General features: G+C 51.0%; 1 protein-coding gene across 1 annotated transcript; it reads right to left on the bottom strand.

Annotated features, from left to right (window-relative positions):
• Nucleotides 1-3,930: 3,930 nt before the first annotated feature.
• On the bottom strand, nucleotides 3,931-13,014 carry CUNH11orf24 (chromosome unknown C11orf24 homolog). Its single transcript, XM_050137491.1, has 4 exons — nucleotides 12,859-13,014; nucleotides 7,181-7,381; nucleotides 6,011-6,176; nucleotides 3,931-5,312 (listed from the first exon to the last, which is right to left on the bottom strand). The coding sequence occupies exons 3-4, from the start codon at nucleotides 6,084-6,086 to the stop codon at nucleotides 4,090-4,092; spliced, it is 1,299 nt and encodes a 432-aa protein (XP_049993448.1). The 5' UTR covers nucleotides 6,087-6,176; nucleotides 7,181-7,381; nucleotides 12,859-13,014; the 3' UTR covers nucleotides 3,931-4,089.
• Between the last annotated feature and the right edge of the window lie 4,432 nt (nucleotides 13,015-17,446).

Below are 17,446 nucleotides of genomic sequence, written 5' to 3'. Positions count from 1 at the left end.
TTTTTTTTTTTTTTTTTTTTGTTTTTCGAGATAGTGTTTCTCTGTGTAGCTTTGGAGCCTGTCCTGGCACTAGCTCGTAGACCAGGTTGGCCTTGGACTTATAGCAGGAGTCGGTGAAGTATAGGTCAGTAGTTCAGCCCTTACCTAGCATGTGCCAGGCCTGGGGTGAGGGAGGAAGGGAGGGAGGGATGGACGAGGAACAGAAAGTAGAAACAGTGAATGCCTATGGATTCAGTCTCCAAAGTCTCAAAGTTCCCTGGCTTCTCTCTGGGGACTGAATGTGATCTCGTCCAAGTTCTGGCTCCTAGGATGACTGAACAGCTTCCCCTAGCTCCTCCCCGTGGCAGCCAGAAGGATCTTACACTTAGGAGCTTGAAGTGAGGACTCCACCCTTCCTTCCTCCCTTCCCTTTTTCTTCTCATTTTTCATCATGGAAATTTTCATACACATAAGCAACTGGGAACCGCGGCCCTAACCCCATCTTGGGTCTTTGGGGGTCTCAGGTGTGTCTCCCCTTCCCCTCTTTCTCATTTCCCTTTAAAATTTTCATTTCATTTATTTATTTAGTGTGTGTGTGTGTGCGCGCGCGCGCACACGCGAGCACACAGTGCTTATATGGCACTCAGAGGACGATGTGGCTTGCAGGGATCAAACCCGGCTGTCCAGGCTTGAGGACGAGCATCCTCACACACTGAACCATCTTGCCTGGCCATCCTTAAACTGTTTAAAGTAACTTCAGTGTCGAGAAAACACAGAAGTGCAATTAAGTAACTGTTTAAAATCTAAACTGAAAGGCCTTGCTTCTTTCCTTGAATCCCTGAGGACAGGCTTCTCACCAACTCTGGCAGCTAGTCCTGCTTCGGACTGCCTCTTCTTACACTCACCAGCTTTGTGCCACTCCTGAAGGTTCAACGCGGGAGGTCATTGCCTGGAACCCTCCGCCCCCCATTTCCCCGGGCTTCTCTTAACACTCCCCTCCGGTCGCGCGCATATCTAATTAAAGTGTTTGCCTCCCCCCACATCCTCCGTCCCAGTGGGAGGCCAGCCTGGGGAACTGAGCTTTAAGATTTGAGTTCTGTTTAAAAATATCCCCCTGGCTGCTAAGTGGAGGATGCGCCGGGGGTGGGATGGGGGCAGGAAGGCAGTCCTCTGGGATAAGGGATAGATGGCAGCAGGGGCCACCTGAGCAGGCCACAAAGTAAGCGTTCACAGACACCAGCTGTTAGCAGAATGGCGATTTAAAGATGCTTCGCGTGTCTTGTTCCGAATGACCCCCAAAGCTAGCTGGTTATGAGAAGAGAGGGGTCACTATGTTGAGATGTTTCGGGCTCCCAGAACTAACTCCAGGATGCCTAGGAGATGGGGAGGAGTTTCAGGCTCACATGACGTCATTCCCTCAAGCGCATGCTGGCCCCAAGTGGGGACGAGACCTCCCTCCCCGCAGGACTAAAAGCACCCGCGAGAATACGTATTCCAGTGGGAGCGTCCTGGGGCACCTTTCAGGGTCAGAGCCAGCAGGGGTGACTTTGTCGGTCTAAGTGGCCGAGGCTGGTGGGCACAGCCGCGGGCTGGATGAGTGAGAAGCTCGGCCGCCAGGGGGCACCAGGGGATCTCCGCCACAGCGACCAGGGCCACCTCAGCTGCGACTGGCCTTAGGTGCCCCCTATGTCCTCGCGGGCGCGTGTTCGCGTCGCCTTGAGGATGAAACCTCTCCCCGGCCACCTCCGCACAATGCTGACCTGCAGGTCGTCCGTAAATCCCGGCATGCTGGGTGACCTTGATAGGCAACTTGGCCTTTCCGCGTAAACTCTCACTTCGACCCACTTCTCCCCACACCCTGAAAGGATTAGGGCTCCCAGATTTGAGAACATACTTTGAAACGTGGTGGACGTGGGCCCAAGGTGCTAGGCGCACGCCTTTAATCCCAGCACTAGGGAGGCAAGGCAGGTGTTGAGTTCCAGACCAGTCTGGTCCACAGAGTGAGTGGGTTCCAGAACAGCTACACAGAGAAATTCAAGTCTCGAAAAACCACACACACACACACACACACACACTCCATCAATCACGAGGGACACACACACTCTCCATCAGCCACAAGGGGGAGCCTGCCACTCATCCTACAGGAGCTGAGGCCTCAGGGCTATGTTGAGTAGCAGGTAAGTTTCTCAGACACAGAATGTTGTAAACTGGCCTGGATCTAAGGCTGGAACCAGACACCTTTCCAGCCAAGGCTAGGGCCAGGAGCTTTTTAGTGGTGCCTGCCTTTAATCCCAGCACGCGGAAGGCAGAGGCAGACGGATCTCTGTGAGTTCAAGGTCTACAGAGCGAGTTCTAGGACACCCAGGACTACACTGAGAAACCCTGTCTCAAAAAACCAACCAAACAGCCGGGCGGTGGTGGCGCACGCCTTTAATCCCAGCACTCGGGAGGCAGAGGCAGGCGGATCTCTGTGAGTTCGAGGCCAGCCTGGTCTACAGAGCTAGTGCCAGGACAGGCTCCAAAGCCACAGAGAAACCCTGTCTCGAAAAACCAAAAAAAAAAAAAAAAAAAAAAAAAAAAAAAAAAAAAAAAAAAAAAAAAAAAAAACCAACCAAACAAAAAAACTTGTACTCTGCTCAAGAGTGTCTGCTCAGAGGGAGAAGGGCCAGCTATCAGCTTTCAGTACAAACTGCTTGACTCAGAGAAGTGGGTGCGGCAGCAGGGCAGGGCAGGCCAACTTTAATGCCAGATAAGGTGGGTGGGAGGCCACAAGAGCTGTGTGGTAATTCTGATCCCTTTGTCTCACCCTGCACAGTTCTGCAAATGGCCCAGGGGTTTACTTTGTCCCTTATTACAGGCCACCTGTCATCCCTTTTGTATGAGGCAGAACTGAGATGGGAATCTGGGCCACTACAGGAAGGAGAAACAGTGACCCCAGAAAACAGCGGCCTTAGCCATAATTACTCTCTAGGTCAGGCACCATGCTCAGGACAAACAGACATCGTCTACTAGATGAAGTCAAGCTCCAGAACATTCCATAGCTGGCCCTAGATCAGCTGGGTGCCGTAGACCTGGCCTAGAACACAGCTGGGAACCCTTTGGCTGCTGTGTGGCTCATGTGCTCTGGCTACAGTGGGCACGAGGGTAGGGAAAGGCCAAGGATCAGCTTGTAAATAGAGCAAGTGAACACAGAAGGGGATCCTAGGACCAGGGGTCACGGCTGGGGTATGGCTCACAAGGCCCTGGGTTCCATCCTCAGCATTGCCAAGAAACAGGATCCAAACCAGACACAGGCAGGCTTTATCCTGACCCTGACCCTTGAAGAGTGAGATGCTACTGGGCCTCAGTGGTCGATAAAACGGGGGCTGGAATGCTGATCTGCTGGGGTGGGTGCCCAGTGTGCTACACACATCCACACGGGGATGGTGGCCGGACTGTGACAAACTCACGGCAATATACCCTCTGACTGCTGTGACAAGAACCAGCAATACCCTGTGGAGAGGGCTCTGAGCTTCTGCCTGGGAACAAGAGATTCAGCACCTCTTTTCCTTGGTCCCACCTCTGTGTCTGTGCTGAGCCAGGGAACTAGCAGGGTGTGTAGGGGCCAAGCTGGTTTTTTTATGGATTGTGCTGGATTTGGCTCTTTCATACCCAGGTTGGGCTCCAAGAGGTTCAGCTCCTGAGAAGCCAAGCAGCCAACTGCCAGCACCAAGGGACAGCTCAGGACCTGGGAGAGCCACTGTTGAGCACTCGGACATCAGAGGGAGACATCTGACATCAAGACAGTGGCCTGAACACAGCAGCCCCGCAGGGACTCATGTCATATCCATGGTTACAAGAGGAAGCCCCCAGGGATCACAAAGCCTGTGCCAGGAGCGACTAAGGGCAGGACACAGACCACGGGAGCCGGACGGAGAGTGAGGGCAGGACACAGACCACGGGAGCCGGACGGAGAGCAGCCACTGCTTTTAATTCTGGTCAAGATCTCACACGCTGACAGCCAAACGGGCCAGGCCCCCTTGACCGTGGTCACGCTTGCATATGTGATAGTTTAAAAAAATAACTATGAAAAGGCAGCTCTCTCCTGTTCCTGGAGTGGTCTGATAGCAGCTACGTGTGTCTACGCATCTGGCACAGTTCCGAAATTGCACCAAAAGGATCTGGAAGCACTTGGTTTGGTCTGAGACAAAACAGAAGGCCACGGAGGAGGCCGGCCTTCTGGGCACACATCTCCGAGTCAGCATACATGCCATTGATCAGGTAGTCCACCTGCGTGTAGTCCTTCTTCTTGCAGCTCTTGTAGGCTTGCGGGGCAAACATCGCTAGGACTGCGATGAACAGGGTCACCCCAAAAACGAGCACCACCAGAAGCAACATTTTGTTCACTAAGGATGGGGTGAGGGGCTCAGGGGTGATCACTAGGTACTGGCCTTGGGTGCTGAGCTGACTCGAGTCTGTGGTTGGCACCTTAGGGTCCCCGGAGCTCCTGGATGTTGGCCCAGCAGAGGCAGTACCAGCTGTGGCTTTGGTCTCCACCCGCTCTGTTGTCAGGGGTGTGCCTGGCCCACCTATCCCCTGGGTAGATAATGCAGGGCTTGGCTGCGTGGTGAGGGTTGTGGCTTCCACTTCTGGGGTCGGGCTGGTAGGAGGCACTGGCATTGTGCTGGCAGTTGGCTCCTTGGTTTGTATCTGAGTGGTGGTCACTACTGCCGTTGAAGCCACAGAGCGGGTGGTGGTGGGCTCCAGGGTGGTATTCGAAGGACCAGGTGTTGAGCTGCCAGCTGTGCTATGCACGGGCTGTTCTGTTGTCACCTGGATGGTGGTACCTTGGGTTTGGGCACCTGAAGTGGGGATGGGGCTCGTGGTGGATGTGTTAGTAGGTGTGCTTTTGGCAGGACTCGGAGTCCTTGTGGGACCACTTGTGTTTATGGTGCCTGCAGCAACAGTGGTGGGATGTGGGGCCACTGTTGCCACTGTGGCTGTTCTTGGTGATGTGCTGGCATCTGTACTTGGCACTTCTGCATGTGGTGTGCTGTGAGAGGGAAGCCCGGCAGTGGTGGTGGGTGGAGATGGCCCCACGGTCGCGGGCCCTGATGATGGGGGTGGTGTAAGGGAACTGGAAGTCACACTGCCCGTCGTGCCTTCTCTGGTGGTCGGAGTGCTCGTGTTTGTCCAGTGCGTTGTCATCTCTGATGTCACTCTGGTCGAGTTCAGGCTAGCGGCCCAGGTCCCCGTGGTTGGCGTGACAGGAGCAGGCGGCACCGTGGCTGTTCTTGGACCTGTGTCCCTAGTCACGCTTTGGTTCACGGCTTTAGACCACACCTTGGTCGCTACTAAGTGTCGTTCAAGTCAGAAGGGAGAGAGAAAGACAATACAGATCAAGCATAGGGTCACATGCTGTCACTTAGCTCCTGGCCCTGTGCTGGCTGGCACCATATTCTAACCAGAGCCCTGGTGTTGATGGAAGTGACCCGTGAGTCAGTGCCTCCTCTTCTCCTCTCCACAGCTGACCACAGCCGCCCAGAGCCCATGACACCTGAGTCAAGGATTCCTTTGCCCATTCTGACTCCAGCCTATGGAGGCTTCAGAACTTTGGAAGTGGATCCTGTCCCTAAAGCAGCAGGCCAGAAGGCTCACATTATATGATTAGCCCATGAAAACAAAGTAAACCTCAGCCCCTGTGCGCACACCCCAAGATTTGTACAGAAAAGTGGCTGCAGACATTCAAATTCTAATTAGCCTCAGGATAGGCTTGTCTGAAGGAATTCCTGGAGATTCGCAGAGCCCCGCAGGGCAGGAGCGCATTCAATTCCTGGTGTTCCAACAAATGAACTCCAGAAGACAGGGCAGGTCTACAGGGCTTTGCTGCTTGGTCACACTGGGCCCCCCCTGTGCTCCTCTCTACCCTAGCCCCAGCCCAGCCCCAGCTGACAGCCCTGCCCCGCCCTGGGAAGGCAGGACTGTAGCTGCCTCTCTTCTGGGCTGAGGCTCCTGGGGGCCTTCCTGGTGGTCACACAGCTTTCTCACTTACGCGGCTCCTCAGTCACGTTATGGCTTCTAGATAAGGGCATGGAGGAAATCCAAACCAGCACCAGGGCTGTCCACATCTTGCTGGCGAGCTGGAAGCAAGGCTGGTGGTCTCTGAGCCAGCCAGCCCTTCAGGCTGTCCACAGTTGCCTTCTGCTTGGCCCAGGGATCTGGGGTGAGAAGGGCAAGGTGGTCAGAGGTGTTTGCTCAGCAGCACACGGCCTCCCCAGAGACCAAGGGCTTTGCGCTACATCTCTAGTGCAGGCTCTGCAGGGTCCATGATGTACAGAGCCCAGTACTCAGACCAGGACCAGGGGCCGGGAAAAACTCAACTCTGCGGCAGTGAGGGAAATGCCAACCTGCCTGTGTCTGCCTTCCCATCGCCTAAAGCACTTGACCCAATTTCACTGAGTCTCAACTTCTGACACAAGTCCCACTTTCTTCCCCCTGAAGCCAGAGTTAGACCAGGAGAAGGCCAAGCCTTGCCAACGGGGTGAAAGTTTTTCCTCCCCAGTACTGGGTGGGTCTTATTTGTCCTGAGGGAGAGGTGGGGTGTTGAGAAGAGACAGTACCATCCCTCAGGGCGAGCTTTCTGGCTCAGCTGTGTGAGCTCAAGCAAGGCAGCTGGGCCATGGTGATGAAGGCGTTCGGTTGGTTCTTGAATCCTTTCACCTACCGGCACCCTAAAGATGCCAGCAGATACAGGTATCTGTTCCCTGGGCTCCAGCCCTGGGCTGGAAGTCTGCTGGTGAGGTCAAGGAGGAAAGATGTGACAGGCACTTCTGTTGGCTAGAGAGGACCTCAGCTTCCTAAATATACTCTGGGTCTTAGCACCCCCTGCTGCCCACTTCTTACAAATCTGGGACGGGGCGATCCAATCTTTTCTATAAAGGCCAGGGAGCAAATATTTTAGACAGGGAATCATGCAGGCCATGTCTCAGCTGCTTAGGCCTGCTGCTGTGGTGAAGGGACAACCATGGATGGCAGAGGCTGCCCCCCCCCAGCAAAACTTTATTCACACAGTAGGCATCCCAGGTAACACAGCCCACAACTGTGGCTCCAGAGCTTCCGGCTACCTCAGGGTGGCTTTCTGTTGACTCTACAAACCCACTATCCCAGGGCTCTTCCTAGGTTCCCTGTGGGTCCCCAAACAGGCAGGACCTGGGACACTCACCAGAGGTATCTGCTCAGTGCAGACTGGGAGGCCAGGCTGATGATGTCCTCCTTGGGCAGCTGTGGGCTTGGCATCCTGTACTTGGCATATTAAGTCTGGCTTTGCAGGTGAGAGCAGCTGGGCAGGGCACTCCCAGGCCATGGCATTGGCTGAGGCACATGTAGGACAGAGGCAGATCCTCCTCTGCGGTGCCAGACACACCTAGGGTTGAAAGAGAGCCAGAGTTGCTCAGGAAGAACAAGGGACACACGCAGTGAGGAGGCCAGGAGCAGCACTCGGCAGCTCCAGCCGGAGAAGAACACGCATCAGAACTGTCAATGTTACAACTGCTGATGAAGCCAATTCTGACACAACAACTTTTGTTTGTTTTATTGAATCAGGGGTTCTCTGTGTAGCCCTGGCTATCCTAGAACTTGCTCTGTAGACCGGGCTGGTCTCAAATTCAGAGATCCACCTGCCTCTGCCTCTGCCTCTCGAGTGCTGGGATTAAAGGCACATGTCACCACCCTCCGGCTCAAGAACTTTTTCTAAAGGAGGAACTGGACAGAAGTTCAAAGATGGAAGTCTTGATGGCACATGCCTGTAACCTCAGTGGTTGGGAAGTGTAGTCAGGAAGAGCAAGAGTTCATGGCCAGCCTTGGCTACCTGGTGACTTCCAGGTTAACATCTGATACACAAATGAGGCCGGGAGACGGCTTACTGCACAGGACAGGCTCAAGGGCCAGAGTTCAGAGCCCTAACACTCATGCAAAAGCCGCACATGGTGGCATTGTGGGAGCAGAGACAGATGGGCCTCAGGGTTTTGAGTTAGGTTGGCAGAAACAGCAAACTTGAGGTTCAGCGAGACCCTGCCTACATAAAACCGGTGGAGAGGGATCAAGGAAGACATGTCAGTGTCAGCCTCTGGCCTACACACACCTCGTGGGTGAGCACAACAGCACACACCACACACACACCCCGGAGATCTACAGATATTTCTCACAGTAGCATGCTCTGGAATGGCTCTGTAAACACTGTGCCATCCATGTATAAACTACTTGACATTTATGGTCACAGCGTGCATCAGGAAGCGAATGTCAACAATGACTATCTTGAGGACTGGATCGGGATTATTTTTTTATGATTTTACAACATGTATGATGGCATGGATCCCTTTGGGAAGCATCTATGAAAGGCATCGACGCGTGGGCAGTGCGGCACAGAGCAGCTGACAGTTCACATGGATGTGGGGGAAGGTCATGGAGATTTTTGTTTGTTTAGTTGGTTGTTTGGTTTTGCAAGACAGGGTTTCTCTGTGTAACAGTCCTGGCTGTCCTGGAACTTGCTTTGTAGACCAGGCTGGACTCAAACTCACAGAGATCTACCCGCCTCTGCCTCCCAAGTGCTGGGATTAAAAAGTGTGTGCCACTGCCTGGCACGAGTTTTTTTTTTTTTTTTTAATTAGAACAAGTAACTATATGTGTGGCCTGGGTGCACGCACTGCAGAGCTGCAGAGCGTGTGTGGGGTCCAAGGATAGCCTGCAGAGATCTATTCCTCCTCCCACCGCAGGGGTAGGCCTGGTGGCAAGTGCCTTTATCCCTTGAGGCACCTTGCTGGATCTCACCTGGAGATTTTTTTTTAATATTTATTTATTATGTATACAATATTCTGTCTGCGTGTGTGTCTGCAGGCCAGAAGAGGGCACCAAACTTCATTACAGATGGTTGTGAGCCACCATGTGGTTGCTAGGAATTGAACTCAGGACCTTTGGAAGAGCAGGCAATGCTCTTAACCACTGAGCCATCTCTCCAGCCCACCTGGAAATTTTTTTTTTTTTTGAGAAACTACCTGATTTATCTGTTAGGAAACCCATTTTCTAGGCGACAACTGGAACCTAGTGGAACCCAGGACGGTACTGCTGTGAGAGGACACTAAGCAGACCTGTTCACCTGAGGAATTGTTGGAGCTGGGTCTTAAGGTTCTTTATTTATTCAACCTTGCATATTCATGTACATCCCTGTGTGTGTGTGTGTGTGTGTGCGCGTGCACACGCACATGAGTGAGTGCAGGTGCCCCAGAGGCCAGAGGAATCGGATTACCTTGAAGCTGGAATTATAAGCAGTTGTGAGCCACTAGATGTAAGTGCTAGGACCCAAACTAGGTCCTCTGTAAGAGAAGTACAGGCTCTTGTGTTCTGAGCCATGCTGTTGAGATAGGTCTCACACTGTAACCTAGGCTGGCTTGGAACTCACTACGTAGCCCAAACTGACCTCAAACTTGTCTAGCCTCCCAAATGCTGGGACTGCAAGTGTGAGCTATTAGGCCCAGCTTTCACTGAGGAACATATAAAGTACACTCAGGAGCTCCTCACCTTCTAGAGGACAGGCGTTAACAGATGGCAATGCCTGGAGACTAGAGAAACAGCTCCTCACCTTCCAGAGGAGAGGTGGCGTTAACAGGTGGTAAGCCCTGATGATGCCAGCCTCGTCACAAATCTGCCATCCAAAACAAATGTGCAGAAACGCACACACCTGTACACACAAGCCCACTTGCACAGACCTGTCCTTGCACGCAGCCAGTCATACGCATGCAAGCAAGCAGCCACATATGTGGGAAGTCACACAGGCAGTGCATGAGCACACATAAGTGTACACACGCCGTGGCAGCTGTTCCTCAAGTCTATCTCTAAAACGCCCCACAGGGAGAGCTCCTGCTGGTGCCACTCCTATCCGTACTCCCAGCCAGTGGGTGTGTCTAGAAGTCACTCCCACAGAAACAGAAACTAGCCACTAACAAGAGCCGAGAAGGCCCTTCTTCTTTTTTTAAAATTTGTTATATATACAATATTCTGCCTGTGTGTATGTCTGCAGGCCAGAAGAGGGCACCAGACCCCATTACAGATGGTTGTGAGCCACCATGTGGTTGCCAGGAATTGAACTCAGGACCTTTGGAAGAGTAGGCAATGCTCTTAACCTCTGAGCCATCTCTCCAGCCCCCCAAGAAGGCCCTTCTTGTACTGCGACTTCATCTCTCTGGCGTGGTCCTGCCTCCACTTTGCGAAAGATAGTCTTAACATCAAGATCGCATGTAGAGCTAGGCATGATGACAAATGCCTATAATTCCAGCTCTGGGGAAGCAGAGGCAAGAGGCAAGTTCGAGACCACCCTGGCTACAGAGTGGGCTTCCGGGACAACAAAACAACGTTACAGAAGGGGAGCTACACTAACCTTTACAAACTGATTAATAAAAAAACAACATTCGTGTGCTTAGAAGTAAGTCTTGATTCCTGAACTTTAGGGAGCCTTAAGTCAGAGTTTGGACCTCAGTAGTCTCTTTATCTGTATAAAGACCCAGGCATGGCAGTGTATATCTGGAATCCCAGTACTCCAGAAACAAAGGCAGGAGGATAGCCAAAAGTTCTAGGTCACCCTGACCTATATAAAAAGTTCCAAGACAGGGACTTATACTGAGAACTCATCTATTTTGTTTGTTGTTTTGAGACTAGGTTTCACTGTATAGTCCTAGCTGGCCTAGAACAAGCTACGTGAACCAGGCTGGCCTTGAACTCACAAAGATCTGCCTGCCTTTGCTTCCCAAGTGCTGAGATTAAAAGCTTGTGTCACCATGAACAGTGTAAAACCTCACTGGAAATATGGCTCAGCAGTTAAGAGCAATGGATGTTCTTCCACAAGATCAGGGTTAGATTCCCAGTACCACATGGTGGTTCACAGCCATTTGTAACTCAAGTCGTGGGGAAGCCAATGCCTTCTTCAGGTCACTCCAGGAATTGCAGGCACATTGTGCACAGACATACATGGAGGCAAAACACCCATATATATATATAGTTTTTTGAGACAGGGTTTCTCTGTGTAGCCCTGGCTGTCCTAGGACTAGCTCTGTAGATCAGGCTGGCTTGAACTCATAGAGAATTGCCTGCCTCTGTCCCCAGTGTTGGGATTAAAGGCATGCACCACCACTGCCTGGCAAAAATATTTTTAAATATTTTTCTAAAAGTGCTCTTAACTCCTGAGCCATCTCTTCAGCCACCTCCCATATATTATCTATTATATTAGATTACATACTTTGAGACAGGGTCTCTTGATGAACCCACTGGAACTTGCCAAGTTGACTAGACTGACTGGCCAGAGAGCCCCCGGATTCCCCTGCCTCTTTTCTCCCCAGTGCTGAGGTTAGTGCACGGCCTAATGACAGTCTGTTAACTCTAGTCCCAGAGGACCTGACAGCTTCTTCTTGCCCTCAGGGCACTACATGAAAGCAGTGCACAGACAGATATGCAGCTAAAACACACACACACATAAAGAAGGAAGAAAACGATAATAAAATACTAAGTGTTAAGTCTGAGACTAGGATAGGCAGGCGGCGCCTAGAGTCCCTCCTCTCTGGAAATCAGTTCCCCAGGAATCTGCAGGGAAGAAGCAGCAGGGTGCCTTTTGCCAGCTCACACAAGAAGGCCAGTATCTAACGTCCCAATCTGCCACATGGGCAAATCCTTTAGACCACAGGGCAATGTCTATACACACAAGACTTTTAAGTCTTTATTTCCTGGACTGCTCCTACCGAAGTTCAGCCAGGTGACGTGTCTGAGTCCCCAAGTGTTAACGGCATTCCTTTCCTAGACTGAGCCCTTAAGAGGCCTCCTAGTTCCTCTGGTGTTTGACATCCTGCATTCTCAATCTCCCTTGACTCTTTACTCCTTTATGAACCGAGATGTATGGTTGCTATATACAAATCACATAGATCTAGACCTCGAATTGCTGAACTTCTTTTTCTAACATACACAGATTCCATGCAAGAAGTACAGACTTGGCAATGACCACTAGTAACCCTTTATCAGTAGGCCCCATCTAGACTCCAAGCAACGGAGATTGAGAAAGCTCGTACAAGACAAACTAGAGCCACCTAATCCCGACACATCACCTGTTTGGACTTACATATGTCACTGCCCTGTGACCTAAAGGATGTGTCCGTGGGACAGACATCAATAGTATCTCAATTACACTGCTTAGCTCCAGGTTTCTGGAAGTTCAGTCTCACTACTAAGGTGCCAAAGGTCTGCTCCAGCTCACCACGCCAGCAGTTCTGCTATCTCGTTGTCCATTAGGCAGGTCTAATTTATAAATGGAAAACCTGTATTTTGCGCACTTTGCTGGTTGATTTTACCGAAAAACTGGAGCTGCTTCCTGGGGGTGGGGGCGTAAGTAATGCAAGTTCTAGTCGGACTCCGAAGCACCAGCCAGACCGCTAGTGCACGAGCTAGCGGCCACAGGGGGAGGCAGGCAAGTGAGGAGTTGGATGGATTTTCCTCACACGCAAGTACAAAGAATTTGGGGAGCAGGCCTGAGTCACCCAAAGGGTCAACTATTTCTGAGACCAACACCTTCTAGGGTACTGACTGATCCAGGACTCGCCTACTCTCAAGTGTCCATAGAATGTTCACAAACTGCCCAGCCTGAGCTCTCGCAGGCTAGCGATAGCCGTCAGCCCACCTCCTCCTCCTGCGCATCCATGCTCCTCCAAGGGCTCGGCCCGTTCCTCCCTTCTTCTCGCTTCCATTCCTCACCGCCTAGCGCACCGGATTCCCATTCATCCCTTCTCCGCCCCGCACCTCGCTGTCCATCCCCAAACGGTTCACGAGACCTTCACGACGGTCCCCAGGCCGGCAGCGCCGGTCGCTTACCCGGGCGCGGCAGGCCTGTGGCTCTCGCTCCGCAGCGTAGCCACTTCAGCGATTCAGCCCCGCGCGGGGACGTGGACCGCAGCGACACCCAGTTAACTCAGCTTGGGGGTGAGCGCCGGGCCCCACCCGGACCGCCCCGGAAAGACGTCACGAAGGCGAGACCAATAGGCCGTCGCTGTGCATTGCGAGGCCGGGTGCGAGGGACGTGGTTTATGCAGGCGGGAGCTGGCCTCCAACCTGGTCTTGCCTTTGCCGGAAAGGGCTATTTGGGGTCGGTCTAGCGGAAGTGAATGGTCTTGGAATTTTTAGGCTGTGTCTGTGTGCACGGCTATTTCCAGAAGCCCGGGAGAGGGGCTCGGGCCAGGCGACCGCAGCTGTGCTCGTTTGGAAGGGCGGCTCTCGAAGGTCTCGTGGGGGACTTTGGGCGATTCCTTTGGCCCGGTTTCTGCACTCCCTCCCCTCTCTGCTATTCAACCCCTTATGGCCGCTCTTCCAGTCCCTGCTCGCAGGCATGGCTACTAAGGTTTGCTTTGCGCCCACTGCACTGCCAGTTTCTGGCGTAGCACTTCACGTGAAGGGTATTACACTGATTTATTTCTGCAAGAGGACCTTAGCTTCTATTTTCCAGGTCGAGAAACAGACTCACGAAGGACTTTGGAATTTCACACGTGGCATGACAGTGGGACGAAAGGGAAAACGTGTGGACTTGCTTTTAATTTGAAATAGTCTGGGGCTGGAGAGATGGTTCAGCGATTGATTCCCAGCACCCACAGGATGGCTCGCAACCATCTGAAACAACAGTTCCCAGGGGATTACACGCCTGTACATACCTGTAGGCACCCCCCCCACACACACACACAGACCACTGTCTGAGCCCACTCCAACGGAAATTGGCTGGGGGTTCTCTGTGAGGGGGTGCTGAGGCTGAGGAAACGTTAGATTAAGAAAAATGAAGACAGAAACATAGGATGGACCGGGAGGACTGAAGGTCAATACCAAACAGCCCGAGTTTATTTCTCAACCAGCACGTAGACTACAGGCTAAGGCAGAACAAAGAGCGGCACAGTCACACTGTCCTTGGGAGGCAGCTCAAGCAGGTGCGCTATCCTGTTTATCTAAACAGCTTCTAATCTCTAACGAGGAGTGCCTCTAGCTGCCACACACCAGCCCAAACGTTCATAGAAAAATGTGCCCTTTCAACTGGACAAAACTGTTCTTTCCCGCCGGGCGATGGTGGCGCAAGCCTTTAATCCCAGCACTCGGGAGGCAGAGGCAGGCGGATCTCTGTGAGTTTGAGACCAGCCTGGTCTACAGAGCTAGTGCCAGGACAGGCTCCAAAGCCACAGAGAAACCCTGTCTCGAAAAAACAAAAAAAAAAAAAAATGTTCTTTCCCATGGGCTTAATCAGAACTTTCTCACAACCCTTAAGGAAAAAGCAGAGCAGGCAAGCCCGAACTCAAATGACTTCTTTAAGTCAGTAATGACCCCAGATGGAAACTGGGGTCATCACTTTTTTTATTTTGTTTTTTTTTTTTAATATTTATGTATTTACTATGTATACAATATTCTGCCTGTGTTTATGCCTGAAGACCTCATTATAGATGGTTGTGAGCCACCATGTGGTTGCTGGGAATTGAACTCAGGACCTTTGGCTTTTTGTTTTGTTTTTTTTGTTTGTTTGTTTGTTTTCTGAGACAGGGTTTCTCTGTAGTTTTGGAGCCTGTCCTGGAACTAGTTCTTGTAGACCAGGCTGGTCTCGAACTCACAGAGATCCGCCTGCTTCTGCCTCCCAAGTGCTGGGATTAAAGGCGAGCGCCACCACCGCATAGCCTGAACTCAGGACCTTTGGAAGAGCAGGCAATGCTCTTAACCTCTGGGCCATCTCTTCAGCCCCTTTTGTTTTTGTCTGCTCTTTGTATCCCTGGCAGTACTGGAACTCTGCCTAGATCTGGTTGTCCTTGAACTCGCAGAGATCCACCTGCCTCCAACTTGCCCATTCTGGGATTAAAATCATGGGCTACTGCATTCAGCATACATAATTTGTTTTTTTTTTTTTGTTTGTTTGTTTTTAAAAGGAATTTAATGTACAATAGACTTTGCAAGCCAGTTAGCAAGTTCTGTTACTTAATAGCAATTCGTTAAGGCCCTTCTAGGTCCCCTCACCCCAATCTAAACTGTTGGTAAAGGGTGATTGATAATCATTTTGTTTTGAGATAAGGTCTCACCTTGTAGCCCTGACTAACTTGGAGCTTGCTGTACAGAGCATTCTGGTCTTAAATGCACAGAACTCCACCTGCCTCTACTTCTCTGCTAGGATTAAAAGCATGTACCACCATGCCTGACCTGTTTCTAGTTGTATAACCTGTCTCGGGTCCTGAACTCAGAGATTAAATTGCTGAGGGTGTGTGGGACCCATGGAAGCTGCTCTGAACTCCGAGAAGACTGTAAGCCTCACGTGGTGTCACCAGCACACCTGTAGTTCAACCTGTTTCATGCCTTGTGGAATTTGCCTGGCAGAGTGTGGGTTTGCTGAAACCACCCAAAGGAGGGCTTTGTGTTTGTTTTAATCTGCCACATAGTTCCACAAGGAGAAATACAGTATCAGTGCTCAGTGACCATACCCCTGGAATATGAAACTTTGTGTCTGTTCTCATTTCTTTCTTCAGAGAAACAAAGATAGCAGGTGAGGTGGCACACACCTTTGATCCCAGCACTCCCGAGGAGAGGCAGGCAGGTCTCTGAGTTCAAGGCCATCCTGGTCTACAAAGCGAGGTTCAGGGCAGCCACAGCTACACTGTGAGATTGTGTTTTTTTTTTTTTTTTTTTTTTTAAGATTTATTCATTTATTATGTATACAATGTTCCGTCTGTGTGTATGCCTGCAGGCCAGAAGAGGACACCAGACCTCATTACAGATGGTTGTGAGCCACCACGTGGTTGCTGGGAATTGAACTCAGGACTTCTGGAAGAAAAGTCAGTGCTCTTAACCTCTGAGCCATCTCTCCAGCTCCCCCCTCCCCCCCCCCCGTGAGACTGTCTTAAAACAAAAGTATGGAGAAGTATAGGGAGAGAATGAAGTCCTGATTGAATGTGTCTTGCTGACATGTGCATGACCATGTTAAAGACCCCGGTGCCTCAGGCCCATGTGAGTGGCAAAGCCTTACCCTGATGAGGCTCAGGGGGACAGCAAAACCTTCCTGTTCTTTGAATGTGTTTATTATGTATACAGTAGTATTCTGGTCTGCATGTATGCCATCAGGCCAGAAGAGGGTGCCAGACAAATAGTTGTGAGCCACATGAGGTTGCTGGGAATTGAACTCAGGACCTCTGGAAGAATAACCAGTGCTCTTAACTGCTGAGCCATCTCTCCAGCCCCACTGGTTTGAATGTGAATATTAACAATGTAAAAAAAAATGTCCACAGTAGTCCCACCAGTTCAAAGACTGGTCCCCTACAGAGACTGTTCCTACTGAGATTAATTAAACCTGCCTCCTTGCTTATCTGTATGTAATAACCCACTTCCCTGTTCAACTCTGTAATAAGCACCCTGAGCCTCCTGGATGCTGTGCCTTTTACATCAGAGATCCCAGCTCACCCAATCCCAGCTTTTCCTGTACATGTGTCTGTCAGTCTTTCCTAGCTGCCCCTAGTCAGGGTTCCAGAACTTTAGCTGTACATGGTTGAGGTGAAGAAGTAAAGGCTATGGCCAGACTCGAGGTGCAAGTGTGTCAGCTCAGCTACTTGGAAGACTGGAGCTGGAGGATTGCAAGTTCAAGGCCTCCCTGAACTACTGAGGTAGTTCAAACCTAACAAGAACCTGCCACAAAATGCAAAAGGCAAAACAAGGGCAGGGAAGTAGCTCAACAATCAAGTGTTTGTCTAGCATGTGTTAGTTACTGGGATCCAGCCCCACTATTACAGACATGGGGTTGGCAAGAGAGATGAGATGACTCATTGGTTAGGAGCACTTACTGCTCCTGCAGAGGATTTAGGACCTAAGACCAGAGTTCAGTCCCCATCACTGACAGACACTGCTGCCCATAACTTTCTGTAACATTTGCAGGCAGGGTGTCTGATGCCCTCCGCTGGCTTCTATGGGTACATGCATGCATTAGCTCTTACATATAGACATGCTCATTTAAAAAAAATAAAAACAGAAAAACAGGCTGTGAACTCTCAGAGACTGGAGGAACCCAAAGAGAAATGGGCATTAAGTGCATGGGTTCAGAGTTACACACTGGAGGAGGTTGACCCACGTGGGAAACTAGCCCAATCCCAAATCTGTATCAAGTTCCTAGCATTGTGCTAAGGTTAATCTCTTGCTGTTGACAATGGTTCTGTAGTTACATAAGATGCTAACTTATGGGGGAAACTGGGTTAATATAAAGGGAAGCAGAAACTGGATACTATTTTCGCAAAACTTCTGTAAGTCAAAATTATCTCAAAATAGAAAGTTTTTAAAAAAAGCACAGGGAATAATGGCCATGTTTCTAGGCATAGTGGCACCAGACTTTGTCCTGATATATGGGAGGCAAAGACAGGTGGATATTTGTGAGTTCGAGACCAGCCTGGTCTATGAATTGAGTTCA

This window comes from Alexandromys fortis, unplaced genomic scaffold (assembly GCF_014885135.2).
Source record: "Alexandromys fortis isolate MF-2015 unplaced genomic scaffold, M_Fortis_MF-2015_v1.1 scaffold_3, whole genome shotgun sequence".
In the NCBI taxonomy this organism is placed as follows: Eukaryota; Metazoa; Chordata; class Mammalia; order Rodentia; family Cricetidae; genus Alexandromys; species Alexandromys fortis.
This window is presented reverse-complemented; position numbering and strand designations above follow the sequence as displayed.